A 26,794-nucleotide genomic window follows, 5' to 3' on the forward strand; every position below is an offset into this window, starting at 1 on the left:
CAACATCGTCTCTATCATAGATAATACACACACTAAAATATTGAGACTAAATTCTCTACATTGACGATGGCCCATGGCCGACCACGGTGTTTGTCGTGAAATAGGTAGATAGAGTCATTTCCCTAAATCATTAATTAACATGTTTTTGTAACAAACAGTAAAGAATAAAACTGATGACATCGTCAGCATTCTAGATACGATTCAGGTGAGTCTGTGGCAAATGTTTTGGAGTGGACGTGGGATACGTAATTAGTTTCCCATTCCACTTTTTATGTTTTCACACCTTATCCTTTCAAAATCCCAGATATAGCTATTCGTTCAGGTCCAAGTTCTGCGCATCTAGATATTCCTATCGCATATAGGTCATAGTCTGGGCCGTGTGGTTTTTATTACGAGGGGCGATCAATTTAACAGCGAATCGTGGATAATTATCGCCAGTGGTTTTTTTGTGCGCACGGATGCATGTGAATCCTGCGCCTTGTGAAAAAATATTCTCACGCTCGGAGTCCTTTATGCCGATGTCGTTTTTTTAATTTTCCTACACATGGCTCGCCGTTTCCTGTATGCAGTCTGCGTGAATACGTGACGAATTGGTGTTGATTGTAGAGTGTGCAACAGTGTTTGGTATTGGACGTAGCGGCGATACTGTGAGTTTCGAGTGAACTTTATTATATTAGTGGCAAGAAGTGAAACATATGATTTAGATTTGGCCTTGATGGTGACAGTGGCAAAGCAGACAGCCAGTGCTGGCATGGCCTTGGACTGCTCATTATTGTTTAGTTATGCATTTGGTCTTTATTTTAGTATTATGATGATGTAGCCTTATTATATTTCTGTTGAATGAGTTTCATCATACATATTGATTTTTAATGGTGCACATGGCACTTATAGTGTGAATTTGTTTGTTACCTTTAATTAATAAACTCTTTGGTTGTTTGTTTTGCTATCTAATGCCATTAAACAATCTTACTTTATGTGAATGTGACCATAAAACATTATGTTAAAATACTTGAGTGAAATTATTTTTCTTTGCTTAACAAAATTCCTACAATGCTTACTTAAGAACTAATATTTGCACTATTTAGTATTGTGCACATTACCTTATTTAATCAAAAAGTTCTACTAAGTCAAAATTCTAAGTTGCAAAAATTATAAACAATAAATGTTAAGCAAACTGTTGTTTTCAAAGTCGATATAACATTAACTGAGAGGTACAAGATATGAAGATTGTTTTAAATCACTAAAAGTGCCATTAATTATTTAATACAATTCATAATACCATTCAATATATGGAGCCAACAAATAGTAGTTTGTGTATAATTTCAATATTTTATTCACACATGTTGCACATAATTTTTATATGTTGTCTTAACAACATACTAAATATACTACTAAATATACTTAACAAAGCATCAAATTATTTTAACCCAATGATTTATAATTAATATTATACATTTGATTTAACCAAATTATAACAATTTCACCATTGTAGGGTATACTGGAAGGGTAAAAACAGAACCTCTGTGTGTAAGTTTGACTCGCTCATTATATCACACAAAGACTTTCAATTACATGAAGATATTATTTCAATATTCAGCTTGGCTTCTTATGAAACATTGTTGACGAACACAAATTGCACTTGATATTTGATCCTAGATTTTATAATATTAGGACTGGATCATTTTAATAAATAAAACAATCTATTATTAATATGTATTAAATATTATTATTCAACATAACTGTGCATACATGATTTACATTACTTGATTGTTTGCTAAATTGTTTATGGAAAAGATTATATTCCCTTATAATGATATTGATTGAGTGTGTCCCTCTCGAGACAAATTATAATCTAATTAACACCGTTTACTATGTATTAAAGAAAATAACATCCTGTCTCTACAACAAGATCCTTTGTGTGGAATAAATAGCACCACTTACATCTCAAAAAGTATATGTCTGCTTTGTTTCTCCCAGTATTGCTCTAATTTCCCCAATAATAAATAAAGCCTATTTTTTAAATAGTATTGTACTCATCGTACACTCTTAAATAGTATTGTACTCATAGATATAGGATGTCAAAGATACACATTGTCAGATTAAACGCATTCCCAAAATTGGTATGTGTATGTGTGCATAATAGTGCTGCTGACCTTCATACTTTTTATCGATTGACATCCAGTACCAAGTTGATGAGCCTGGCAATGCAACATAGCTTTTGTATTCAAATTGTTACACAAATTAATGAAATGCTATATTTTTATAGATGATTATTTATTAATATTATGAAACAAGTATTATCTAATATATTAAGTTGTCATGTCACAATGTTAGTTACCGGACTTCTCCGAAACGGCTTTATATTTATTTCACTAAATTTTATATGCATATTCATCAGATCTGAGAATCGGCTACTATCTATTGTTCACCCTTAACATTTTTTATTTATATGGCAACATTTGCCAGGTCAGCTAGTGAAAAATAAATAAGAAAATATAAAGTCAGTATGTAACTATTGCATCTTTCTTTAATCAATGACAACAACTTCTTTGTATAATACATTTTTCCTCAAAATGTTTGCTATGTAGGTATTACCAATGATATAATAGGATTAGGCCGATTTATCATTCTTAATCACTTTTCACATCCACTACTTCGACTTGGTATCCTTAAAAAGATATAGGTGATACAAATATTATTTGAGTTATAATAACAGGGTATGTGACATGAAAAATTCAAAATATGTACATTCCGATACGATCCGTAAACGAAGATCATTTCTTTTCAACCCATAGGAAAGAAACATGAAATCATCTTTAGTATTACATTATTGATATAATATAATGATTTTTTCACAATTTTGTCAAGCCTTATCGTAAATTAATAATTTAATTCTCATATATATATTTTGATCATTTTACATCTAGCTATGAAATATAATTATATTTATAGCAACATAAATGAATATGAAATTGTAACAACTATGTATGTAACCAATTAATATGAGATTAGGGGCAGCTTAAGGCCGCTTATTTGAAGAGAAATTGGCATGAAATTACTTTTCTTGGCATCTCTCTTTCTTTAGTAGGTTGTCTATATGGGTTCTAAGCCAAAGATGTTACTTATGTATATAGTATAATGCATTGTGATGTTCATTAAAATTTAATAATATAATTTTCCTTCCTTCTTCACATTTAACATTGTCCACAAGTTATGCATGTGAATGGCTTATTGAAATGTAACTTGTTATTTTTTTATTTTTAGTTATATATTTAAATGTATTTCTATTAATAAATAAAATATATGTTTCTTACATTTTTATTGGAAGAAAAGGCCTTCTAGATATACAGTAATTTTTGATATTTCTTCTTTGCAGGCACTCTGCCAATGCAGAACCACAATTGGAATTTAAACGTAAGTTACACTACTATTGATACTGTTCTAACTATTTGTTGTCAATATTTTGATTTTATGCATTAATTGCAATTAGCTTTGAAATGAAAGTTCTAAACAAAAAATATTTCTTTTAACTATTCTAGATAAAATTACAGAATACATTAAGAATGGAACCATCATGTTCTCATTCCAATTGTGACATGTATGAAAGGAGCAGGCTCTTGTTCGATAATAATACAGAGAGTAAGACTGATAGGGACACCATTATGGTAGACAAGTCAAATGGTCATTGTCATCAGAGACATCAAATAGATGACCTCGAACGAGAAGACTTTGAGGAAGAGAACCTAATAATAAAACACTGCTCAGGTATGATAGTTGATGATGAAATACCATCCAATCCACATTACTCTGCTAGCCTTTCCAGTGCGAATTCTAGCTTGGCATCCAGTTCTGAAGCAATATCTACTCTATCCCATATTATAGGGAACGACTTGAGCCTGCCTGGATGCAGTAAGAACAACGATTTTGAGGGGAGCAATGTCACTATAAAGAACATGATTCATTCTCGTGTGCCTACGTACCCGAGAGAGGAGCCAAAGAAGGAGGATTTCATGCAGAAATTGTTGAATAGTGGGGTGCAAGAAAAGAAAAACTTCCCTAAGGGAAAGCTTTACAAGGCAGACTTGATGGAGAACTGTTGTGATAATGACACAGATATGGACGGTGTAAGCGGTCAGTCGAGAACGAGCTCTAACGCTTCCAGCATCGGCAGCAGCAGCTCGGACAGCGTGCCGTCGACGTCGAACGCCGACAAGCTGCTTGGTCTCGACCGCAGCAGCAGAAACAATGAACCTGGAAGCTCCAAGTCATCGGTGAGATGTTTTCAGAAATCACCTTGTATTTACATTTCTTGTTTAATTTACTAGATGCAATTAGTTAATTGAATTTAACTATGTAATTGCATTAGGTAAATTAAAAGATCTATGTGTAAAAGAAAGTATGTTTTGGATACATTTTAAATGACTTTATGAGCACACTTACTTCATTTGCAAATAATGTTTCAAGCGTTACTTCATCGACCAACAATAGTATTCTCCAATGGTATCCATGGTAGCTCAAATGCTTGCCAACATTCAAAACCAATTTGAATATTGGTAAGATTTTTTTATCAGACATGATAGAAAATGTAATCCATATACTTGGTAACAATTTTTAATATTCTAGAGCTATCGATACTGCGACGGCGATGACGACTCCGACGACGACGACGTGAATGAAGAGGCTTGGTGCACTTGTCTCTCTTCTCACGAGGTGAGAGAACTTTGTATCCCTTATATTATGTGCACAGGGCCTTGATTTGACATGATACTTCATGAATTTAAAAAGTGTGTCAAAAACGTTACGTGTTACTATAATATAAAATGAACATTTTAGTACAAATTAACAATCATAATACATACATTTTATAAGATTACCCTTTTTCATAAAACCATTAATGTAGGTCTAGTTAATTTATTATTTTTACTTTAACATAATGATTAATTATATGATATACATATATAATATTAGTAGTATTACACATATAGTATTTTATTTTTTACGTTTATAGTATCCATGTTATATCGAGTTGCAGTTACGCTCTTTGCAATTCTGTCTAAGTTTAAAATCCCCACTATAAAACGTGACCGTTTTACGAGTAAATTACCTACATACTATATTTATAGGTACAGCAGATAGGAGGGAGTGGGACATTAATAAATTGTTTAAATAGGTACCCCAGTGTACTTACGCAAGACATTGTCGATCCAACTGGATGTTTATGTAACGCTAGACAAGTTTATGACCGCGACATCGTTTACCCTCTTCACATTTTCTCAATTTACAGGAAGTAGCAATCGGGTACACTTGCTAGTAAATATTCTACACTCATTAATTAAATCCAGACATAAAGGATGAACAGTACATAATTATAATTATGATCTGTGTCTTTTATGTTGTAAAAAATATATTTTTAAATGTAATCATATATGTACGTCATGTATATTAAATTACACTGCATATAACAATTTAATGTTATCACTTGGTTATCGATATTGTGTCATATATATACCAAATATTGACATTTTAGCTTCAGAGATAACCTTCCACATTAAATTTGTGTCACACAGTATGTTGTATGGTATGCTTTTTAATAGTATTTTACTAAATATACTATTTTATGAATAAATACAAAACATTATTTTAAATTCTTACAAATATCTTCGGTGTTTTATAACAGATTTTACATATATTTTTGTTATGAAAAATAGATCTTAAAGCTTTACTATGTATTAAGCTCTATTACTGTATAAATAATAATGGAAATACATTAATTGTCATTATACGATTAATTTAATAGATGGATAGGGTGTATGTGGGTACGTTTTATGTAACCAAATATTAACTCAATTCTAAAATAAACTAGATATATAGTCTTAAAAGATATACATTTTATCTTAGTTACAGTGTTTAGTATCATCAACGTTAGCATAACATAGAAAACTCTTCTAGAAAGAAAACTTCTGTAAACTCTTCTGTTCGTTTCTTACTTATTTTAATTTTATATGATAGAAGTAGGAAACGAGTACGCGGTCTTCATGATAGTAAGTGGCAACTTCAGCTCAAGGACATCTAATAAATCCAAGATGAAATTAGTTTTACATGAAGTCTGTCATGGACGCGTCACTACCTCAACACCATATTATTTTTACGAAATAACTACAATTTTTCAGTTAGCATTGATTAAAATTGTCTTCCTATCTGTACTCTTGCGTAGGTACGTAACTTTTCCTGTGACGATGAAAAACACGTGCTTATGAAATATTGATACTGAAGATGGCTCCGCCATTGGTATCACGTTGCGTGTACAAAGTACGAATCGCGGTGGATCGTCAATACATTAATAATTGATTCGGTATTGTAAACTCGACCGATACACTTTTGCGACTTCGTCTTAAAAAAATAAACAGAATCATACTGGGAAAATTGGAATAAAAATTATTTAGCATAATTGTTGGTCGTATATATAATATTAGCGCCATAGAGGATCATAATTATTGTAGAAAAATGTTAAAGAAAAAAAATTCGTTGCAGGATGATGACGAGGAAGATGAACCGGAGCCGGACGAAAGGTTATGGGTAAGTTTTATGTGTTCCAAAAACTTTTTTAATATGTGTGTAATCTTGGCACTTTAATGATAAGTATTGAATATAGAAAAAAATTACCTTTAAGCACGCTTTAAGTACGTACGATATTTCACTTGTGTGATTTATTTTTTAAGCGATTACATTTTAGATATAATATATCTGGACGAGTACAACTCTGCAATTCATTGATCAAATTAATTTAATTCAATAATATAGCAACGACCTTGCTAACAACTGTTTTTCGTGCTAATATAATAACATATTTGTTTAGTTATTTACAAATCGATAAAACTTATTTACGTGTACAAATTACATACAATTTTAATGTGGAAAATAAATTGCAATTACAATATGCTCTTAAAGTAAATGGGTATGTAGACGTATTCAGGACAATGACAGGGTATAACATTGTAATCGATCTATTAATAGTAAATTGCATCTTAGAAATAATTGTAGTTAATTGAATAATATAATTATAATCAAGATGGTTTGCATTTACATTTCTCATACGTTGAACTTTATTACATCAAGGTCTTATTAATTATTTTAAACCGTTTTAATGGTTCCCTTCACATTAGATACTTTTTAATAGCGACACAATATATTTTATTCGAAGATTTATCAGATTTTCGGATATAAAGCTTAGTTCTTACAGGGCATTTCTACACACGTTACAAGTGCCTAAATTTTGATTACCCAATCTAAACATGATGATGGAGATATAAGATATATCTCTTTGGTCTAAGATTACTGTGAATGTTATAAATTCACAGTAATCTTGGACCAAAAAAAGAAAGATGACGTCTCGCTGAACATTCAAGCCCTACTTAATGTACACTTGTGTCTTAAGCGCCACGTAACATTTCATGAGTGTTGCAGATAAGAACTTTTTATATGTAGAGCTACTTGTAGCCGTCTGGTTTTAATTTTTCTGTGTCGTATGTCAAGATTTGCTGAACGTAATCGGCACCATATGCACGTGCATGAGTTGTGTGTATTATATAGGTACAAACGTCTTTAACATTGTTAGAGAGGCTTTAAATTACGTATTTGGTGTCGATGACGATATGTTTAGTATGTGAACGTTTACAGAGGAAGAGGCGTTACGAGCCGCCGCCGCCGCAGTCGGCGAAGAAGTTCCGGCCGGACGGATCGCTGGTCACCAACGACCTCTGGAGCAACCCGCACGCGGGGCAGGCCAACAACGTGCCCGGTTCCCCCGAGCTCCGTCAGTGGTTGAATAGGTACGTTGTGACGTTACCCTAGGTCATTTTTGCCCTAATTTTGTAGTATTTTGTACGGCAAGGTGCAAGGTTTTGGAAAACTCGGAGCTCTTTTTACTCGACTGCGGCTAGGCGAGCGAGGGTGATGATTTTGGCCGCAATGTATGTATTAATATGGGAATGTTTATTCATCGGTTCCCTCATAACTTTTAAATTACTTATCATAATATCGTCTGTCCTATCATTTTATGACAGCTCTTTTCCTTTTGTATTAATTGAGTAAAAAATACTTTTAATATCAAGACAACGGGGAAAGTTCAAATATAAGTTATAAGTTCCTGTCTGTCGTCGTTTCAAGAATTGTAATTTCCATTTCCCTGTTGAGGCGGTTACTTCTTTAACAGTTTATGGGAACAAGTTATCTAAGTAATATGTTCTGATTAATATATTTGCCATATTCTTTAGCAAAGTTTTGTTGTGACTTTGTTAGCTTTCTACAAGGTGATAGAAATACTCCTCATACTAATTTTCGACCACCCACGGTCTGGATTCGAATTTGTGTTTTGGACTTAAAATACTTGTTTATCTACGACTTGAGAATACGTTGCAAAGAAACCTACATGCCACTGACTCACTAAGTCATAACATTCCCAAAGGTGTGTGAAATCTACTAAGCAATGCTTAGTTTCCATATTAGCCAACCTGGCTAATTTTGAGGAGTAATTTCGTATTTTAAAATTATAATCATTTTTCTATTTAGATGTTATCTTAGATAATGTAGTTTTATAAATTAATTATTATAGTAAGTAATTATTTAGTTTATGTATGTATATATAAGTAGTTAAATATTTTTTCATTTTTCTAGGTATAATTACGGACCCCTTAACATTGTCTCATGGACCACCAAGGGTCTGCGACCTCCAGGTTAACACGCGCTGGTATACCCGGCGCACACTATATGCCTTTAACAAGAAAGTTTTTTGTGTAGTAGTGGTAATTAGTAGTAGTAGAGTTGAATAAAGTTGATTTAACACAAGCTTGTATATCACTTGAAACGATCGCACCTACAATACAATAAGGCATTCAGTATGTTAATGTAATGTAGTAAAGGGGACATACTCTTCACAAACCTATTTACGGAACGCATCGAATTAATGCTATCATTTTCTTGTCAAATGCAGTATTCCGTCCGTCTGTCCATCAACGATGCACAATACAGACACGACGTGCTAATAGTCAGGTGACGTGCATCGGAAATGACACTGGTGACTCGCCTAATTGCATAATTGCGATGCTAACTATCATATTGAAGAATAGTTTCAGTCTCATACAAGCTATTGTCATGACTGCAGTACTGAGAGACCGAAGTGAACATTAACAATATGAGAGAACGAGTTTCATTCTGTACAACAACAATACGTCTCACAAAATGGGTCAGTTCAGTTGTAAATGTACACAATGTATGAGAAAGCGTTGGGCCGCGGCGACAATAGGATCCCTCGCTTAGAATGTTTGCCTTTTTCTTACGAACTGTATATTATATCCTTTCATTATTCTCACCCCACTTTAAAAAAAATCAAAGATTTATGATGCTTTTTATAGAATCCATATATACGAATCCAGGTATACGCTGTGGCCATTCTATGTCGATGGCGGCTTTCTGATCCATTTAATGCTATTGGAATTTAATACTTACTTTATACAGTCAGCTTATTCTTTCCAAATTCTCTATTGGCCTGCGATATTCATAAAATTAATCTGGATTTTTTTTGCATACCTATTTGCATTTGAAAACAAGGCAACAAGATAACCACAAGTTACGAAATGAGACCCCGGTCTTTGTACACTTGTTCTAAGAAATCGTTTCATAATCGCAACTTTTAAGATACTCTGTCACAATTATCAACAACCGAACAGAAACACACCAGATACAACATTTATCCTTAATATTATCAAAGCCTTATCACTGTTTACACAGATGTCTCTCCATGTATATGTACGCCTTGTCTTCTATTTTTAATTTACTAAGTATTTAAAAAAATACTGGACTTTTACGTACCGTTGATAATCCCCTGACAATAATCAGTTGAATATTAAAAAAAATAATCTATTCCTCACTAACTCGAGCTTCCCACCACGCATTTAAGTATCTAAGTTATCGAACTTAGTGACACCTAGACATGAACTAGGATAATCTGTACACGCCTAAAAAGATACACAGGCATCATATTTGTTATCTGAGTTTATCGGATTATGCGCAGGAGCGACGCTGCGCGCCAATTTGAATATTGTCAGCGTTAAGGTTCGGGGATCCTTATATTCTAACTTGTCTAGATCGTAAACAACTCCGTTGGACACGTAACGCGTGTGACACGTCCAGAGCTGCAACCAATAACTAATAAATAACCGAGTATCCTATCGCTGCAAATATCAGCCCATTTGCCGGCTCGGCGTCCACTTAAACCAATTTGAGGAGTCGATGTGTAATCAAAAACAATTTATGTCACGCAATGGCCGGGTATAAATTTGTTGCAGATTCCAATCATGGTCCAACGGGGAGAAGATTCAGGCAATAGATGCACTGATCAACCGGTGCGCCGCTAGCCACGTTCGCCACATGATGAAGTCGATCGAGCCACTGTTCCAGCGGGACTTCATCTCCCTGCTTCCCAAGGAGCTGGCCCTCACCGTGCTCGGCTACCTGCAGCCTAAGGATTTGCTGCGAGCTGCTCAAACTTGCCGCTATTGGAGGTAAGCCAGTGACTCTCTTTGTGTTAACGTTACTAAATTATATGATGTAATTTGCATTTTTTTTACTTTATATTTCCGTTGTGAAGATGTTCTTCAAAAATGTAATTATTTAAGACCCAAATAGTATGTGAAATTAATATGTGCTCTGTATTCTTAAAATAGAAGTCCGAAATAGATTTTTATCTATGAATAACTTTGTCTGGTTGACTTGGTACAATGAGACGTTTTTTACAGTAGGGAGATTAAAATAGACGGTTAGTAACAGACTTTCACAAACAGCTTGCTTAATATTTTTTAAAGCGAATTAAAATAATCTGAGTAGTAACAGTTCAAGTCCTGGTCAAGTTTCTTATCATAATTAAAGTGTAGTCCTAAAATAAAGTTCTTTGTTGTTCGGTGTCTTTTTTGTGTGCGGTCACTGTCACCGCAGACTGTTTTGTGTATCGTGTTGCAAGATTTGTACATTCGGTTAGAATAAACAAGGCGGGTCGTGTGACAGGGTAGTCGCGTACATGTGTACCACGATCTTCCGCTTAGCCGCCCCCGTCACGTTTTGTGACATCTGGTATCCGCGCGCAATTCACAGAATACCTTCGCCGTTCCTTTTGACCGATCACAATTTGCGCAGGTGTAAATTACTTTAAAACAGCAAAAAAACAACCATCTTCCGTTTCTTTTATAAGGTTTCGTGTGCCATAGGACTACATTAATTGGTACCGTAGATAGAAAATCATTATTGTAGTAAGTAGATTGACACTGAGATTTTTCTTGGTGCCTATATATAGGGTTCCTTTGTTCCTTTCGTGTTTGAACTAGGATGGTCGATCATTGGAGTGTGTGTATTTTAGGTACGACATGCTTGCTACAATTACAAGCAAAGGTATCTATGTACGTATACAACAATATACATAAATAAACGGAAAAGTAAAATTACTCACAACATATAGCAACGCGCTCACATTTGAAATGAAACCGACATATTTTAAGTTTAGCTATTTTTTTTTTGAAATACGGAACTTTGTTTTATAAACAACTAGTGTTTGCCCGCGGCTTCGCCCGCGTTTAAAAGAAAATAATATAACATACTAACAAACATAAAACTGAAAACTCGTACCTTCAACTTTGCTAAAGATCATCACTTGATCAAATGCATAGTTTACGATTAAATCCGTAGTAATATCGATTAAAATAATCGATGTTTTGGGCCCAAAAAATCGATTCTCCGATTAATCGATCTTAAATCGCCATCCCTAGTTCTCGTAGGATTTGCGGGATAAAAACTATCCTATGTCCTTTCTCGGGTCTCAGACTATCTTTGTACTAAATTTCATTAAAATCGGTTCAGTGGTTTGGGCGTGAAGAAGAGACAACCAGACAGACAGACAGACAGTTACTTTCGGATTTATAATATGTATAAGTAAGGATTGTTGCTTATAAGTAGAAAATGTAACGCGATATTCAATTATAAATCAAAAACATTACTTGTATAGAAAATGTGACTATTATGCCTAATTTTATAATAATATCGCGACATTACATTGTTAGAGCAATATTTATGCAGATTTTTTTATTAAAATGCAGTTCCCAGTCCAAATGAAATAGTCGGCTATAGAAATCTGTAAAGCATACCATAATAGTCCTTTCTGAAATCTGTAAAAAATGCGTTGTTAGGTACATTTTAGAAGTAGATTAGAAGTCCTCATTTGTCTTCAAACCAAACGAACAATGGCTCTTTAAAGTGCTGGCAAATACCTATATTTAGTGTTTGAGCATATATATAATCAACTCGCGATGTCCTTTCACACAACATTACCGAGGATAATTTCAAGATTGCAGCAATTATTGTCATATAACACTGCACTTACCGACGACTTACCTGCAGTGTAACATAACCGTAACATGACACCAGTATGAACACGAATCAGCGTTCACCTTGTAATACACGTAGGTATTATAAACGCTTATATAGATAAGCTACCTATAGAGGTATCTACAAACAATGCAACTGCAGTGTCCGTAGGCGGTAAGTACGTGGTTTAAAAAAAACTTCGGCGGTACTAAACATTAATTTTAAATTTTACTTTGTTAGGCTTTTGCCTAGCCGACAATGGATTCTAACATGTTGGACTGCTCTTATTTATTTATAGGGTTAATGTTTAAAATGACTAATGACTAATGTTGAGTTACCTCAGGGATACTTTTGTTTTCGACGAAATAAATTTAGTCGTAGTCCGTAGAGGGTCTTAAAGAAAGGCTTAGTCTTAATTCTATCCAAAATTAATGAGAGCTTGTAAGACCTTAGATTTTAGACCTACATTTCAGGAGAAAAAATATAAGGTTATTTTTTAAGTGTTTTCGTGTTATAGACTTTAAAGTAAGTATTAGTATTAAAAAATAACAAACTTCTTAAATTACTAAACTCTTAATAGTTTTTGATTTATTCATGACTAGCTGACCCGGCAAACTTTGTACCGCCTCAAAATCTATTTATCAAATATATTTCATATAAAATATAGCCTATGTTACTCGTGGATAATGTAGCTTTCGAATAGTGAAAGAATTTTTAAAATCGGTCTAGTAGTTTTTGAGCCTATTCATTACAATCAAACAAACAAAGTTTTCCTCTTTATAATATTAGTATAGAGAACCTAAAGAACTTATTACATTTTATTTTATTTGTCTAAACAATAAGAAAAATTGGAAGGATAAAGAAATTTCGGGTAAAGATTATAATTTATAGCCTTAAAAATGAATTTCCACATCCACCATCTAAATTTATTTATGTACAGAAGATCCGATAATTGGGCAAGTCCTTTGAAGGGTGAAACCTGATAAATTTATGAAAAAACTTTTCTGGTGAAAAGTTCTGTACCCTCACGTAATGTAAAAATAGCCAGATGAGGAAATTTCGACGTATTTGCGTCGTTTGAAAGTTGACAAATATCTTGTTTTGATCGTTTACAGAACAGTTGGTAGCGCATAATGGGATAACATCAAAATGCACATAAATGTACATAAAAAATCGGTATTCACAGCTGTCTACCACGAAAACATATTGCGACCGTTCCATGGCTATACATTAAACATTAGCTCTAGAATGTAAGGCTGTTTTCTACCAGAGATGAGCGAGGTAGTTAAGAAGTACGCGAGGTAAAAGCTAAACTACGAAAGTGTTTGAACATTTCTATCGTATACTAATACTTTTTTCGATACCTTTTCCACCAGTGCTAAGCAAAAAATCGAGCAATTCCTTTAATGGATTTGAGACATTTTCTTAGCTAAGCTTCCTTTCATATGTATGGAGGGAAAGCAGTCTAGGGATAAATTTACGGTGCGTAGAGGTGATAAAAGTTGTCACAGAGTATTACGTAATACAATATTTATTGGAACAAAATAATTAATCACTCTTAAAACAATTTTAGGTTCTTAGCAGACGACAACTTGCTATGGAAGGAGCAGTGTCGCCGCATCGGGCTGACCACGCTGAAGAAGATGCCGCGCTCGCTGCCACGCTGCGCCAGCCCCTGGAAGGCGGCGTACATGCGCCAGTCACTCATCCAGGACAACTGGCTCCACAAGCCCGTGCACAGCCCCATCGTGATGCGGGGCCATGACGACCACGTCATCACCTGTCTCCAGTTCTACGGGAACCGCATCCTCAGCGGCAGCGATGATACCACGCTCAAGGTGTGGTCGGCTATCACTGGCAAGGTAAGCTGTTTATATTAATTCAGGGGGAGTAGTAGGGTTAAGCGCTGCTATATTTTGGTTTTAAGGATGTGGTGAGTAAAAGATACTTATACGGAGTATTTTAATTTGTCCTCAAGGGTAGAAATACATCTGTGGCAGACCCCAAGCGGGACTCCCATCCTACCTACAGATGATTACAGATGTCACATCAGATAGAATATCTTTTGCTACATAATTATCTATATATTATACTAACTACACTTTTGAGTAATGTTGTCATTATTATAAGTGTAGTCGTAACTTGAATAGTGTGAAAAATATATCAATTATCTATGAGCTTCATTGTAACTATCAACTGATATTATCATATTTATAGGAACACTGTAGAACATTACATGTAGAATAAATCAGAATTTTTAGTTGATGTGCATGTATTTATTCTTTCCTTTGCTTTATTTGGAATAATAAATACAAAAAATCTATTTAGCTTTTTTGTCAAATTGGTTTGTGATTCTTTTAATTGCGGTTTATCGAAAACGGCGGTATGTTTCCACCATAACTCACGCTATGTATTTCGCTGTTCCGAGGAAATGTGGACATTATTAATAGCCATATAGTTTTACTGAATCAATAATGAATCTTTGTTGTCATCTCTTCAAAGGATAATGTTAATATCCATACCATTACATAAAGATATATTTTTACTAAATAATGGTGTTTTTGGATGTGCATTAGGGACTTCGGTAGTTTGACATATGGATGACGTTTATCAATCCAAGAGCAAGGATTGTGGACTAGGGCCTTATCGTTCTGAGAAAGAACCAGTAGGTACTAATACGACAGTCATGGGTTACATGGTTATGGTGAGGAATACAATTACAGTTTCTTACATAATTGTCTTTGTGCACACATTTTCATTATAAAACTTTTCATTTTCACCTGCTTTTACATATATCCAAACTAACCAGAAATATGAAATAGTATGAGGTAAATTGTGTGTAATAAAATTAGTTATGTGAGCGTATTTTTTACATTTTGTTGAGTTTTTATTGTTTTAGATTTAATACATATCTTTTGTATTGTTAACTGTAGTCCAATTAATTTATGGAACAAATACTTAACTATGTATTAGGACCAAAAATCTTGCAATTTCAATGTCCTATCTATGAAAATGTATCTAGGAGATTTATACTAAGAGAAATTGTAATTCTAAATGTTCAGTATTTTCCTTGAGATGATAAGTGATGACGTACACTGGACTGTAATTTGACTTTCATAGGCAAGAAACAAAAAAACATGAATTTACACCTACGCAAGGCAACGTTCGTTGAATAAATGTTTCACTTGTTATTGAGATGTCCTGTTGCAAATCGTCACTGAACAATCACAACAACAACAGAACAATCGGCGAATATAGAAGTACTTCTATTTGATTTATTTTAAATAGATTGCGAAGATTTATTCATCTACTTAACTACTAGTATTAAAAGTATATACTTTTAATACTAGTAGTTAATATCCAACTTCGGTTACGAGTTCCTATTTTAATGTGTAATAGACATATGTCTAACCGAAGTTGGATATTGAATTTGTTTTGTTTAGCCTAACGTCACATCCGAAAGATCCCTTTTAGTACACTCGAAAAATCAGAAGTATGTGCTTATCATTGGATCCAAGTCCGCAAAAGAGGTCGAAAAAAGCTTAGTAGTATATTATTGCTACTGTGTGTAAATGTATTTCCTCTACCTTTTAAAGAATAAATTCTGTCATATTGCGAAAGCGTCACTATTACATACTTTTGAAGCATATATTTCCAATTTATACGATTTATTTATTAAACATTATTTTGTTTTTCGTTTGCAGTGTCTCCGCACGCTAGTGGGCCACTCTGGCGGCGTATGGTCCTCGCAGATGGTTGGCGACTTGGTGATCAGTGGCTCGACCGACCGCACCCTGCGAGTGTGGAACGCCAAGACCGGCCAGTGTCTGAAGGTGTTGGCGGGACACACCTCTACCGTGCGCTGCATGCATCTTCACCAGAACAGGTAAACTATTTGTCTGACAACCGATAACCATAGATTAGTAAAGATTACTCACTCCTAACAAGAAAATGTAATCAGTTTTGACAATTGAATATGTCACTGTCGTCTGTTTTCGTGTTTGAAAAATATTTAAAAAATGTAGTTTTTGAATCATTTATGAATATAACAATATATCTCCGCACTTTTCCTTCGATTTCGTGTCTTAACTGCGCTTTAAATGACTGACAGAATTATAAGCCGTTTAAGCCATTTAATGGCTTCCTTCAATTACAAGGTGGTGAGTTATCTATACTTATCTATATCTATACTTATCTACCGATAACCTAGAAGACACTTCATCATGCTGATCTAAAGTAAATTGGTAGAGGTGGAAGGTTGGTAGCAAAATAAACAGAACGGTTTTCAACTATCGACAGGCCATGTAAATCCAAACTCTGTTTGAGTGACAACTTTTTGCGGAATCCTTAATAGGATGTTTTTACTTGATCGAACGATCAAAATCTGTTGCGACATACGGCTCTACTCCAGCTGAAGGTGCTGAGCCGCAACATCTTTTTAAAGGTGTTTTGATTTTTGGAACGGACAAAGTCCAGCTTAACGAGCACAACGCTAATAAGTGCAATATAACGTATTGCTGCTAAAATAATGTTTTTTATCGGGTTAGTTCAGGCTAAGTTTACTTAGGTTCCGTTATGCTGGGCGCTTACATTCGTTTTCCTGGTTGGGTTTCCTGATCAGGATTTCGGATTCGAATTTCCGTAAGCCTTCTGCAGATATTCGGTTTTTTATATTAGGATTTTTATCACAACTACTCTGGGTGACGCTTTCGGGAAAGCACTTCAACATGAACGATTAAGTAACAGTAATTGCCTTACTACTGGCGCCTAACAAAGACAAAAAAAGCCCGTCGTTATTGGGTACACCCATTAAAATTTGTTAGTAGTAATATAGATATCGGGGTTAGGTTTCATAGGACCATAAAAAAGCAACAAATAAAATAAAAAAAGTTTTTTATATATTTACTTAAGCGAGCGGGACGCGGTAGCGATCAGCTAATGGATGGGCTTAATTTATATAAATTCAGGAGTATAATATAAATAAGGGTGCCGAATTATTTCTAATAACTGAAATATTTATTCTTAGGCGTAGTATCGTAGGGAGGTAGGTGGCAATGTAGCTAATTAAACGCTGTCGCTAAACTACTTATTTGGAGGACAACTTAGTTTTGCAAATTATAAAAATGCTATTTAATTAAACACACGTACCTACATAAATTACTTCCTCTATTTTTTCTAATTCTAATAGACATGATAATGACGTTTGTAAAAGAATGTATATGCGGCCATGTTTAGCTGTCTGCATATAAACTAATAATACAATGTTTCGTTGTAATGAATCTGAAATTTGGCACATATTATTCCTTGACATTATTACTCAACATTATTCCTTGATATTATTTTTCGATAACAATTATGTTGCGGTTCAACCCGCTTCATACAAAAAGTGCTAACCATGAACACGATAGCGCTCACAATTACTCAAAATTATCATTCTTAACTATGTTACAAAAACGCAATTCTTCTAGCAACTGACTCAAAACAGATTTTGTATGGCCATTGAGCGAAGAGTTTAATGTTTGTTTACCAAAATTCTACCTGCCTGCGTTGACCCACCACAGAGTTTAGATTTACTCCGACAGACTTTCGGCAAGGCTTGCGAATTATAAAGAATGTTATCAAATAAGAGCGTCAATGTAATGATTTCCGACACATAAGTATCTTTAGGTAATGGTAATCAATGTTTTTAAATTGACAGTGTGTTTTAACGCAATAAAATTATTTTTTGTTGGAATAGGAAATTCTCATTTGAATAATAAATGCGTACACATATATGTAAATGTATGTACATTACTCCGAAAATGGATTACGGATTACATTACCATTTTAATATTACTAATACTATTCCAAAATGTTAATAAGTTTGACATGTATGGTTATAATGCATAATTGATTTCCGCGTAGAATGTGTGATTTGATAATGCATGTAATTACAATATTTTATGTATTACTATAGTTCACGCAAGCGAAGTCGCACACATTGTTGCAGCAGATAAATTTTAAATAAGGTTTTTGTTCTATATTTAAACTAGACAATGCTACTCACTCAACAGTCCCCTTTATCTACCATGAACAATGTGCATGGAACATACTTTTATTAAAATAGTATCATTATTGTGGCAGCAGAATGGAATAGTGTTCAATAATATCATCAAAAAGGAAAGAGGTGCATGATGGCAATGATACTAAAATTGATTCTATGATATTTTTCATTAGAGTATACTGTGCTGTGCGTGTCTTTTTTATTTTTATTTATGAGCTGGTGTTTTATAATTCTTTATAATTCTTTATTATATAAAAATAAAATAACATTTTAATCAGTTCTGATTGTATAAAAGATTATTTATGTCAAATTTCAAATTTCAATATGAAACCTTACTCTAGTTAATTAACTTGTCGCAAGTAGCTTGCGCTTCAAACGCTTGGTTTATTTGAGTTTTGAATACGATTAGAAGTAGAGTAGAAAGTAGAAAAAAAAAACAAAAATGATCGATAACTTTTGTTTTCTTTTCTTTTCATAGCATGGGCGGTCCGATTTTTTTGTTATTATATTGTTATTTTTACGTGTATCGTGTCAAAATTGTATAAACCAGGTATTTGTTATTTTATTTTATTTATTTGTTGCAGTTGTATTATGAATTGTAATTGTTTTATTATCCCTGTTGTATATGGATGCATGGCATGGCTTGTATTATTTTAATAGATGAGCTTGCGATAATGAGTGTTAAAATAAAAAAGAAGTTGTCATTCTCGTAAAAAAATCATTGCCTGGCGAATGTGTTTTAATTAACGGTAAAAAAAAAATCGCCGAAATTTATTGAAATTTCGGAGTTTTTTCCTGAACAAATAATTATTTCGTTTTACAAAAAAATGGTTGTTATATATTTACCCTTTTCGATGTTGTAAGGTTGCTGGTTAATGCGTGTTCTGGCTTGATTAGTTTTGTACAAATTTATAACGAATTAACATTTGTAAGGATTCAAATACTAATTATATATTTTTAATTTAGCTAGCGAATTGCTGAGTGTTGTTAAGATTTTTTAGTAATTTACAAAATATTTAAATATGATATAATTAGAATAAAAAAGCGTGTTAATGAAAGTTTACAGAGTTCGTTGGTCACGCGTCAGATATTAAGTGGGAGGATGGGAGTGTATATGAAAGGAAGGAATAATAATATTGTCAGATTATGTCGTCGATGACAGCAATATATAGATATGATATAAATTGTCAAATATTTTTAATTAAAAGTTACAAACAACTTTACTCTTGTTATAGAAAATTAAATACATATTTGCAAAGGCATTAAAGCGTCTGCACTACTAAATTATAATAATGCTTTCACTGTAACAATTTAAGCTAAAGGATGCAAAGGTGAAATTAATTGCAAATCGTATTCGCTGCTAAGCGACCCTCGGCTATAATTTAAGCGTAAGGCATAGATTAGTAAATATTACTCACTCCTGAAAAGAAAATGTAATCAGCTTTGACAATTAAAATTGTCACTGTCATCTATTTTCGTGTTTGAAAAATTTTTACAAACATGTAAAAGACATGACAGCCATTAGCTGACAGAAGTGTCAGCCGTTTACACCATTTAGTGGCTTTCTTCAATTACAAGGCGGTGTGATATCTATACTTATCTATGGCGTATGGTAATAACATCTACTTTTGCAATAGATTGGTAGAGAGTTCGTGTTAAACGAAACATTACGTTCGCAGAGTGGTGTCCGGTTCCCGCGACGCGACGCTCCGCGTGTGGTCGATCCCCGAGGGGCGGTGCTTGCGCGTGCTGGTCGGGCACCTGGCGGCGGTGCGCTGCGTGCAGTACGACGGGAAGGTGGTCGTCTCCGGCGCGTACGACTTCTTCGTCAAGGTCTGGAACCCCGACACCGGGGAGTGCCTCCACACGCTCGCCGGACACACCAACCGCGTTTATAGCCTGCAGGTAAACCTGTAACGATTTACTACTTGTATTTTTTTTTATAATATGGAGTAGCAGACGAGCATGCGGTGCACCTGATGGTAGTAAGTAGCTACTGCCGCCCATGGACATCTGTAATCGACTCCAGATAGGATTAGATATTCGTACCGAAGGTCGGCCACAGATGCGCCGCCATCCCTGAGGACTAAGCTGGAACGCCTCTGAAAAGTATACCTTCCTTTCCACACCCTTCAATCCAGAACATACCAGCGCTTAACACTGCTGTTATAAGACAGAAATAAATGTGGCGGTGGTGCCGCCGGAGTCGAACCACAAAGGGTTCTACCACCTTTGTAATTGACCTCAAGTTCTATAGAATCTAAATTTAAAATAAATGCCTGTCCGTAGTTCTCACTACTACTCCTGAAGATATGAGAATAGGGACCCTGTTTGTGGAAACATGATAATGTTCTCATGTACAGTACATACTCAGAATACATGAAAATATAAACATATCTAAAAATATCATATCTTATGTGATAGTTGACGATATGTGACATAGAAAATATCTGAAGTGTATTATAATGCAACCAAATAATCTACTTGTATCTGTTCAATTTAATTTTACATTTTGTTTTATACATTTCCAGTTTGATGGTGTGCATGTGGTAAGTGGCTCGTTAGACACGTCCATCCGCGTGTGGGATGTTGAGTCTGGCCAGCTGAAGCACACACTCACCGGCCACCAGTCTCTGACCTCCGGCATGGAGCTACACTCTAACATTCTGGTGTCTGGCAATGCTGATTCTACTGTCAAGGTGTGGGATATCACCACTGGGCATTGCCTTCATACACTGTCTGGTAAGTTTATCTAATATATATAAATTCTCGTGTCACAGTGTTAGTTACCATACTCCTCCGGAAGGGCTTTACCGATTTTCATCAAATTTTATATGCATATTCAGTAGGTTAGAGAATCGGCTACTATCTATTTTACATACCTCTAAGTGATAAGGGTTGTGTTCAGCCTTAACAATTTTTATTTTTATGGTAATACAACATTTGCCGGTTCAGCTAGACTATAAATAATTTGAATGTCTCTCATTATGATAATCTTGTGTGAAGCAACATTTAGTTACTGCCTTTATACAATGAATTTAATTGAACCCTATATTTGACGGTGTTACAATACTATTGACTATTAAGTTTACATTCTGATATGCCGAGTATGTTTATATTAATTTGACTATTTAGAATATTTCATGTGTTTTATTTGTAGCTGCGCTCAAATCCCCTATCATTGTAATGGCAATTCGAAACAGTTTTGCAGTAGAAAAGAATTCCATTAAAAGTTAAATTGGAATACATTTATCTCCAGTGCAAGTTAAAATACAGCATTGTTTAATAAGCGTTAAAAATTATGTTAAGAGGTTATGGGTCTTTAAAAATTGTCTTAAATTCAATTTAGCCGTAAGGCAGATTGTGTACATTAATAACGTTGTATAAGCTTAGTGTTACGATCCAACAGGTCCGAACAAGCACCAGTCTGCGGTGACGTGTTTGCAATCGAGCAACCGTTTCGTGATCACGTCGTCCGACGACGGCACGGTGAAGCTTTGGGACGTGCGCACCGGCGAGTTCATCCGCAACCTGGTGGAGCTGAGCTCGGGCGGCTCCGGGGGCGTCGTGTGGCGTATCCGCGCCTCCGCGACCAAGCTCATCTGCGCGGTCGGCTCCCGCAACGGTACTGAGGAGACCAAGCTCCTCGTGCTCGACTTCGACGTGCCCGGCGCTTGTCGCAAGTGCGAGGAATAGCATCGACTCAACCGGCGCTTGATGCGTCGATACGCCAACCTGTACGCGCCCTGGCACTGCTAGGCACGCTGTCTACACACCTCCTGCGTCTTACCTCGACCTATATACCAGTCTGAATTAGTTATTATGTACGTCTAGAACTTGGATGGAACCTCGTGCGGTAGATACGTACGCGTAGGTAATACAGTTTCTGTATTTGTATTTTTAAGATGTTCCCGTGAACTCGTTCGTCTAGGCAAATGTCTTAGGACACGTTATGTGACGTGACAACGATCTCCGCTGAAAAGTTATGACTCGCACATGTTTTTCGTTTGTCGGATCTTGCAATATACTCATGTTGCTTATATAATTTTATATTGAAATTATCTTTCAAATATTATTATTATTCATTAATTTTATTATTATTGATGACAATGTTATGACTCATATTTATTTACAATTATAGATTTAATTTTTATATTTAAGTAAGTTAAGTATTATTATTTTTTATTTAATGTAATTCCAATTGAGAAATATTTCCAACATGAACAGACCCAACAAGATCCGATTAAAATTGTGCATTTGTAAGATTATGTTAATGGATACTGAAACACTAAGTGTTGTTTCTAATATAGTAAACGATCTATACTCTAAAACAGTCGTGATTTTTGAGCTAAGCATATTTTTAAAGCCCGGGCTAAATATTCATTAGAATTTGTAAGTGTAGGATAAAATATTTAAAGGACAGTAGTAGAGATACTTTTGACATTACGTATAATCTTAACCAGTCAATGTATGCATATTTTTTATAACCGAATATGGAAATCTAACAGATCACCAGAAGTCATATGGTTTTTGATTAATTCTTAACTCTTATATGTATCTATTCTTAATATGTGTATTTATAGATAAGTAGTAAACCAAAACCGCGAAATTAATCTGTCGTTATCTCTATCACGATAACCATGAATAGCATAGGGTAGCAAATCCTTTGTGAACTAAGAATGCACAATCGTCGCATTACTATTTATTGTGTCGGTGGAGTGCCCTGTTACTGATGATCTTACATCATAAATTGTGCCGGATGTTGTATTATATTAAACTTCTTAAATTACGGATTTGAAATCTAAATGGTCAATATTTAGAAGATCGTTCAGTTTTTCATATATCGTAGTATGTATCTTATCGACAGTAGGTTAATTATGTAATAGTGTGTATGTATCACACGTACATTATTTAGTCCGGGCGAGTGGATGAATGATATATCGCAAAAGGTTGCGAGAGGTAGCAAGAGGTCGCAGGAGGTAGCGGCGGACGTGTCAGCGCGCGGTTGGCACTCAGTGGATCGTGTAACTGATTATACAAAGACTACCCACCGGCTCGACACGTGCTTGTGTTGAAGGACCGTTATACAAATATCCGCAGTGTACTTTGATTACCTATTGTTTACATTCGATACCAATACTATACCATTATTACATATATAGTCCTTTAAATTATAGTGTAATTCGAATTTCAGTAGATAAAAGTGGTGGCGCCCCCTACCATCTCGCATTGCCAAATTTCTGTGACTTTGTTGTATGAATCGTCGTCCCAAAGAGTTATGAGGATATCGGATGTTATATATTAAGTTAATATAATTACGTTAAGGTGCCTTTTCATTTTTGTAATTAAGTTTGTCCTGTATAGTATGACATTAATTTTTATTACTTATGTAATTCTCAGTTGCTAATCATCTTTTAGTAGTAAATTTAATTATATTATATATTTTAACAATAATAACTAATATCAATGAATGTTAATAGACATGCAATTTTAATATTTGGATCATTCGAATTTGTTATAATTAATAATTATTGTTTTGTTTTGTCATGTGCTGTTACCGCAGAACAACTAGCCCAAGTAGATAGCCAAAGGGCTAACTAGCGCTATCTCTCTCTTGAGCATTGTGATTTATAGGTAATTTAAAATTTTCCAAGTGATTGAAATTAATTTTCAAAAAGTTCGTCCTGTGCTTTCTGAAAACTACAGACTGGAGAGTATATTATGTACTATTATTAATAGCCGACTTCAATTTGAACAGGGGTCGTATATGAAGTCGATCACAGATGTGAACGCCTGGAGTAAATCTTCCACACTCTTCCAAGTAGAACACAACAGTGCTATACTGCTGTTATAAGGCGAAAATAGTTATAGCACTTTGTGAGGCCTTTTTTATATAATTAAATCCATCGTGACTTTGGATTATTAAGATCCTGTCCTGTATAAGTCAGACTCAATGACTCATTACTCAACATTTGTTAGATCTCTGAAATGTGATACAGTATTTGTCATATGTAAAATGTGTGAGTTATTTCCATCTCGACGTTGTATTATTCAGGCCACTGGTCACCTTTTCCATCTTTTAGAGTGAATTGAATCGATGGCTCATTCCCGATTTATGAACCATGCCAGAAGATTTGTCGAATGTAAATTTTGCGTTGGCTACTATTGGGCAATGTGGTCTGTGATTGTTAGCGATTGATGTTTTTTGTTTTTGTAATGAGGATTTGTTTTTGCAGGCGTGATAAAGTGGCGCCATTAGGAACCTAATGCAATGTATCGAATATGTAGAGAAATAACGACGTATTATTCATTATTGTAGGATATTCCCGTTTATATGTCAGCTTTGTGTAGCGTAACCCATTACGATCCTTGCAAAGCTGCTCTAGAGACTCGCTTAGATTTTTTTTCACAAATATGATTTTGTTATTGTTTAAAAATACTCAAATATGTTATTTACGTTTACATATTGTCGTTTCAGTCATTTATTGAATGTTATGAGAGTCTTTAATATCGATGTCAATCGGCACCTACCGCGCAAAAATTCGTAATGTACTTCGAGAAGATGGTATTTTGTTTCTTACATTCAATATTACATTAATACTGTATTATGCCTTTAAAATGTTATGTTTTATATTCTGTATGCTAATATCATTACAATGTCCTAAAATGTATCAGACGCTATTTATTAAATGTTTCGGAGGTGTTCATTTGCATCGATGTTTTTGATGGGGATGTATTTGTGAGTGTCACTACGTTCTTCCGATAAGACTGTCTTTGGTCTAAAATTATACATGATACTCTCCGATAGAACTTACGATTTAGACATCTATACACTTAACCACAATTGTGTCATCATACGGTTATTGGTATGTTTATTTAAGGTTCTAGCGTTATTATTATTTGTGATGGGATGCCGATTTTTCTCTTTATATAATGTATTATTGTTTTAGTCCGTGACGCGGACGCTTGTATACATTTTAGTATTTTCTATTTCGAGCACTCAAATGCTCTATGAACGTACTTAAAAACTTAATATGTTGTGTATTAGAGAAGTCGTCGTGCGTGCAGGTTAATGTGAAGGCATTACTCCGACTGGTCGTATGTACTTGAATATATTGGTTCCCGATGCCTTATTAGTAAGCCTGACTTAGCATGTATCGTAAAATAACACAGAAAATTTGAATTAACTTATGCTGTGTCCCTCATTGCAACAGATCAATGGAGTACATGGTGTATAAAAGTAATTTCATTACAATAAGTCATATGTAGTCATTTTGCATATTGGTCATCCATTGGCCATGCATAAAATGTTAAAATGAACTACTTAATAAATTTTGATAATACACCAGTCAACTGAAAATATTGGTTTTGTTCAGATAAAAAAACTTTCATTGGGAATACAATGGTTACTTCAAGGCTAAGTGACCGGCTGGAGCACGCGCTGAAACCCTCGAATTGGTTCGAACCAGACAACTCGTTCATCTTCTGACAATAAAGAGGTGTTTACACACACTCGCTATTGATTTCACCTAATGTGTCGTATTATATGTTAACTGGCGGACTTATAAATTGTATTGATATACAAAAATAATATAAAATAAGAAAAATAAGTGAAAAGTTCGACGAGGTGCTTATTGCACTCACAAAATTACTATCATTAATTATACATGTACTTCATATTTCGGCAGTGTGGTATAAAAATATGAAAATTTCATATTTTGTAAAATATAATTATATTTATGTGCAGTTTATATGTCCGTTAGTTTATTTGTGCGTATTTTGATTATAATGGTCGAATATACCCTTGAGTATAAAAATATCCTTAGTGTTAATTATTATATTGTATAATGACAATGATGCATAAATTGTTTTTATATAAAGGACAATTCATGTATTTGTTATTGGTCTATATACCTAATTATTTTCATTAATTCTAAAACCAAAATTGTCTCTAGAGTAGCATTTATGTATTAACATATTATACCGATAATAATTACTATTTAACAGTTATTTAATTGCAATACAATAAATAATCTATTTCGCATAATCTATTTTGTAATACAATTATAATGTAATCAATATTGTGTATTTAATGGCCAGCAATTTTATCTGTATACTTGATAATAATCTGTTAGTCACGTAAGTGTAATCGTATTTTTAATCGTAAATTTAATGAACATTTCAGATTTTTTTAATATTTACCGAATTAATCTTTAAAAGTTTCATGTATTCGGTGTTAGTGTACTCAAACGAGACATAATCTGAACCCTATAAACTATGTATCGTAGTGTGTAAGGAACTCGTCAGCGTCTTCATATTATATTATGCTGAACTTGATTATAC

At 34.2% G+C, this 26,794-nt stretch overlaps 1 protein-coding gene across 10 annotated transcripts; it reads left to right on the forward strand.

The window, feature by feature from the left end:
• On the forward strand, positions 1 to 26,043 carry ago (F-box and WD-40 domain protein 7). 10 transcript variants are annotated; one of them, XM_073075224.1, is made up of 13 exons: positions 1 to 205; positions 570 to 647; positions 3,377 to 3,414; positions 3,540 to 4,271; positions 4,624 to 4,710; positions 6,532 to 6,576; positions 7,678 to 7,829; positions 10,344 to 10,559; positions 13,982 to 14,270; positions 16,113 to 16,294; positions 20,131 to 20,356; positions 20,983 to 21,193; positions 21,861 to 26,043. In XM_073075224.1, the coding sequence occupies exons 3-13, from the start codon at positions 3,388 to 3,390 to the stop codon at positions 22,145 to 22,147; spliced, it is 2,454 nt and encodes an 817-aa protein (XP_072931325.1). In that variant the 5' UTR covers positions 1 to 205; positions 570 to 647; positions 3,377 to 3,387; the 3' UTR covers positions 22,148 to 26,043. The 10 variants fall into 10 exon arrangements, with proteins under 10 accessions (XP_072931325.1, XP_072931327.1, XP_072931330.1 ...); XM_073075226.1 differs by having other exon boundaries at positions 3,552 to 4,271; XM_073075229.1 differs by having other exon boundaries at positions 3,883 to 4,271.
• Positions 26,044 to 26,794: the final 751 nt, after the last annotated feature.

The sequence above is a fragment of the Epargyreus clarus genome, unplaced genomic scaffold (assembly GCF_041222505.1).
Source record: "Epargyreus clarus isolate Ecla_fem2 unplaced genomic scaffold, WU_Ecla_fem_2.2 ptg000007l, whole genome shotgun sequence".
Lineage (NCBI taxonomy): Eukaryota > Metazoa > Arthropoda > Insecta > Lepidoptera > Hesperiidae > Epargyreus > Epargyreus clarus.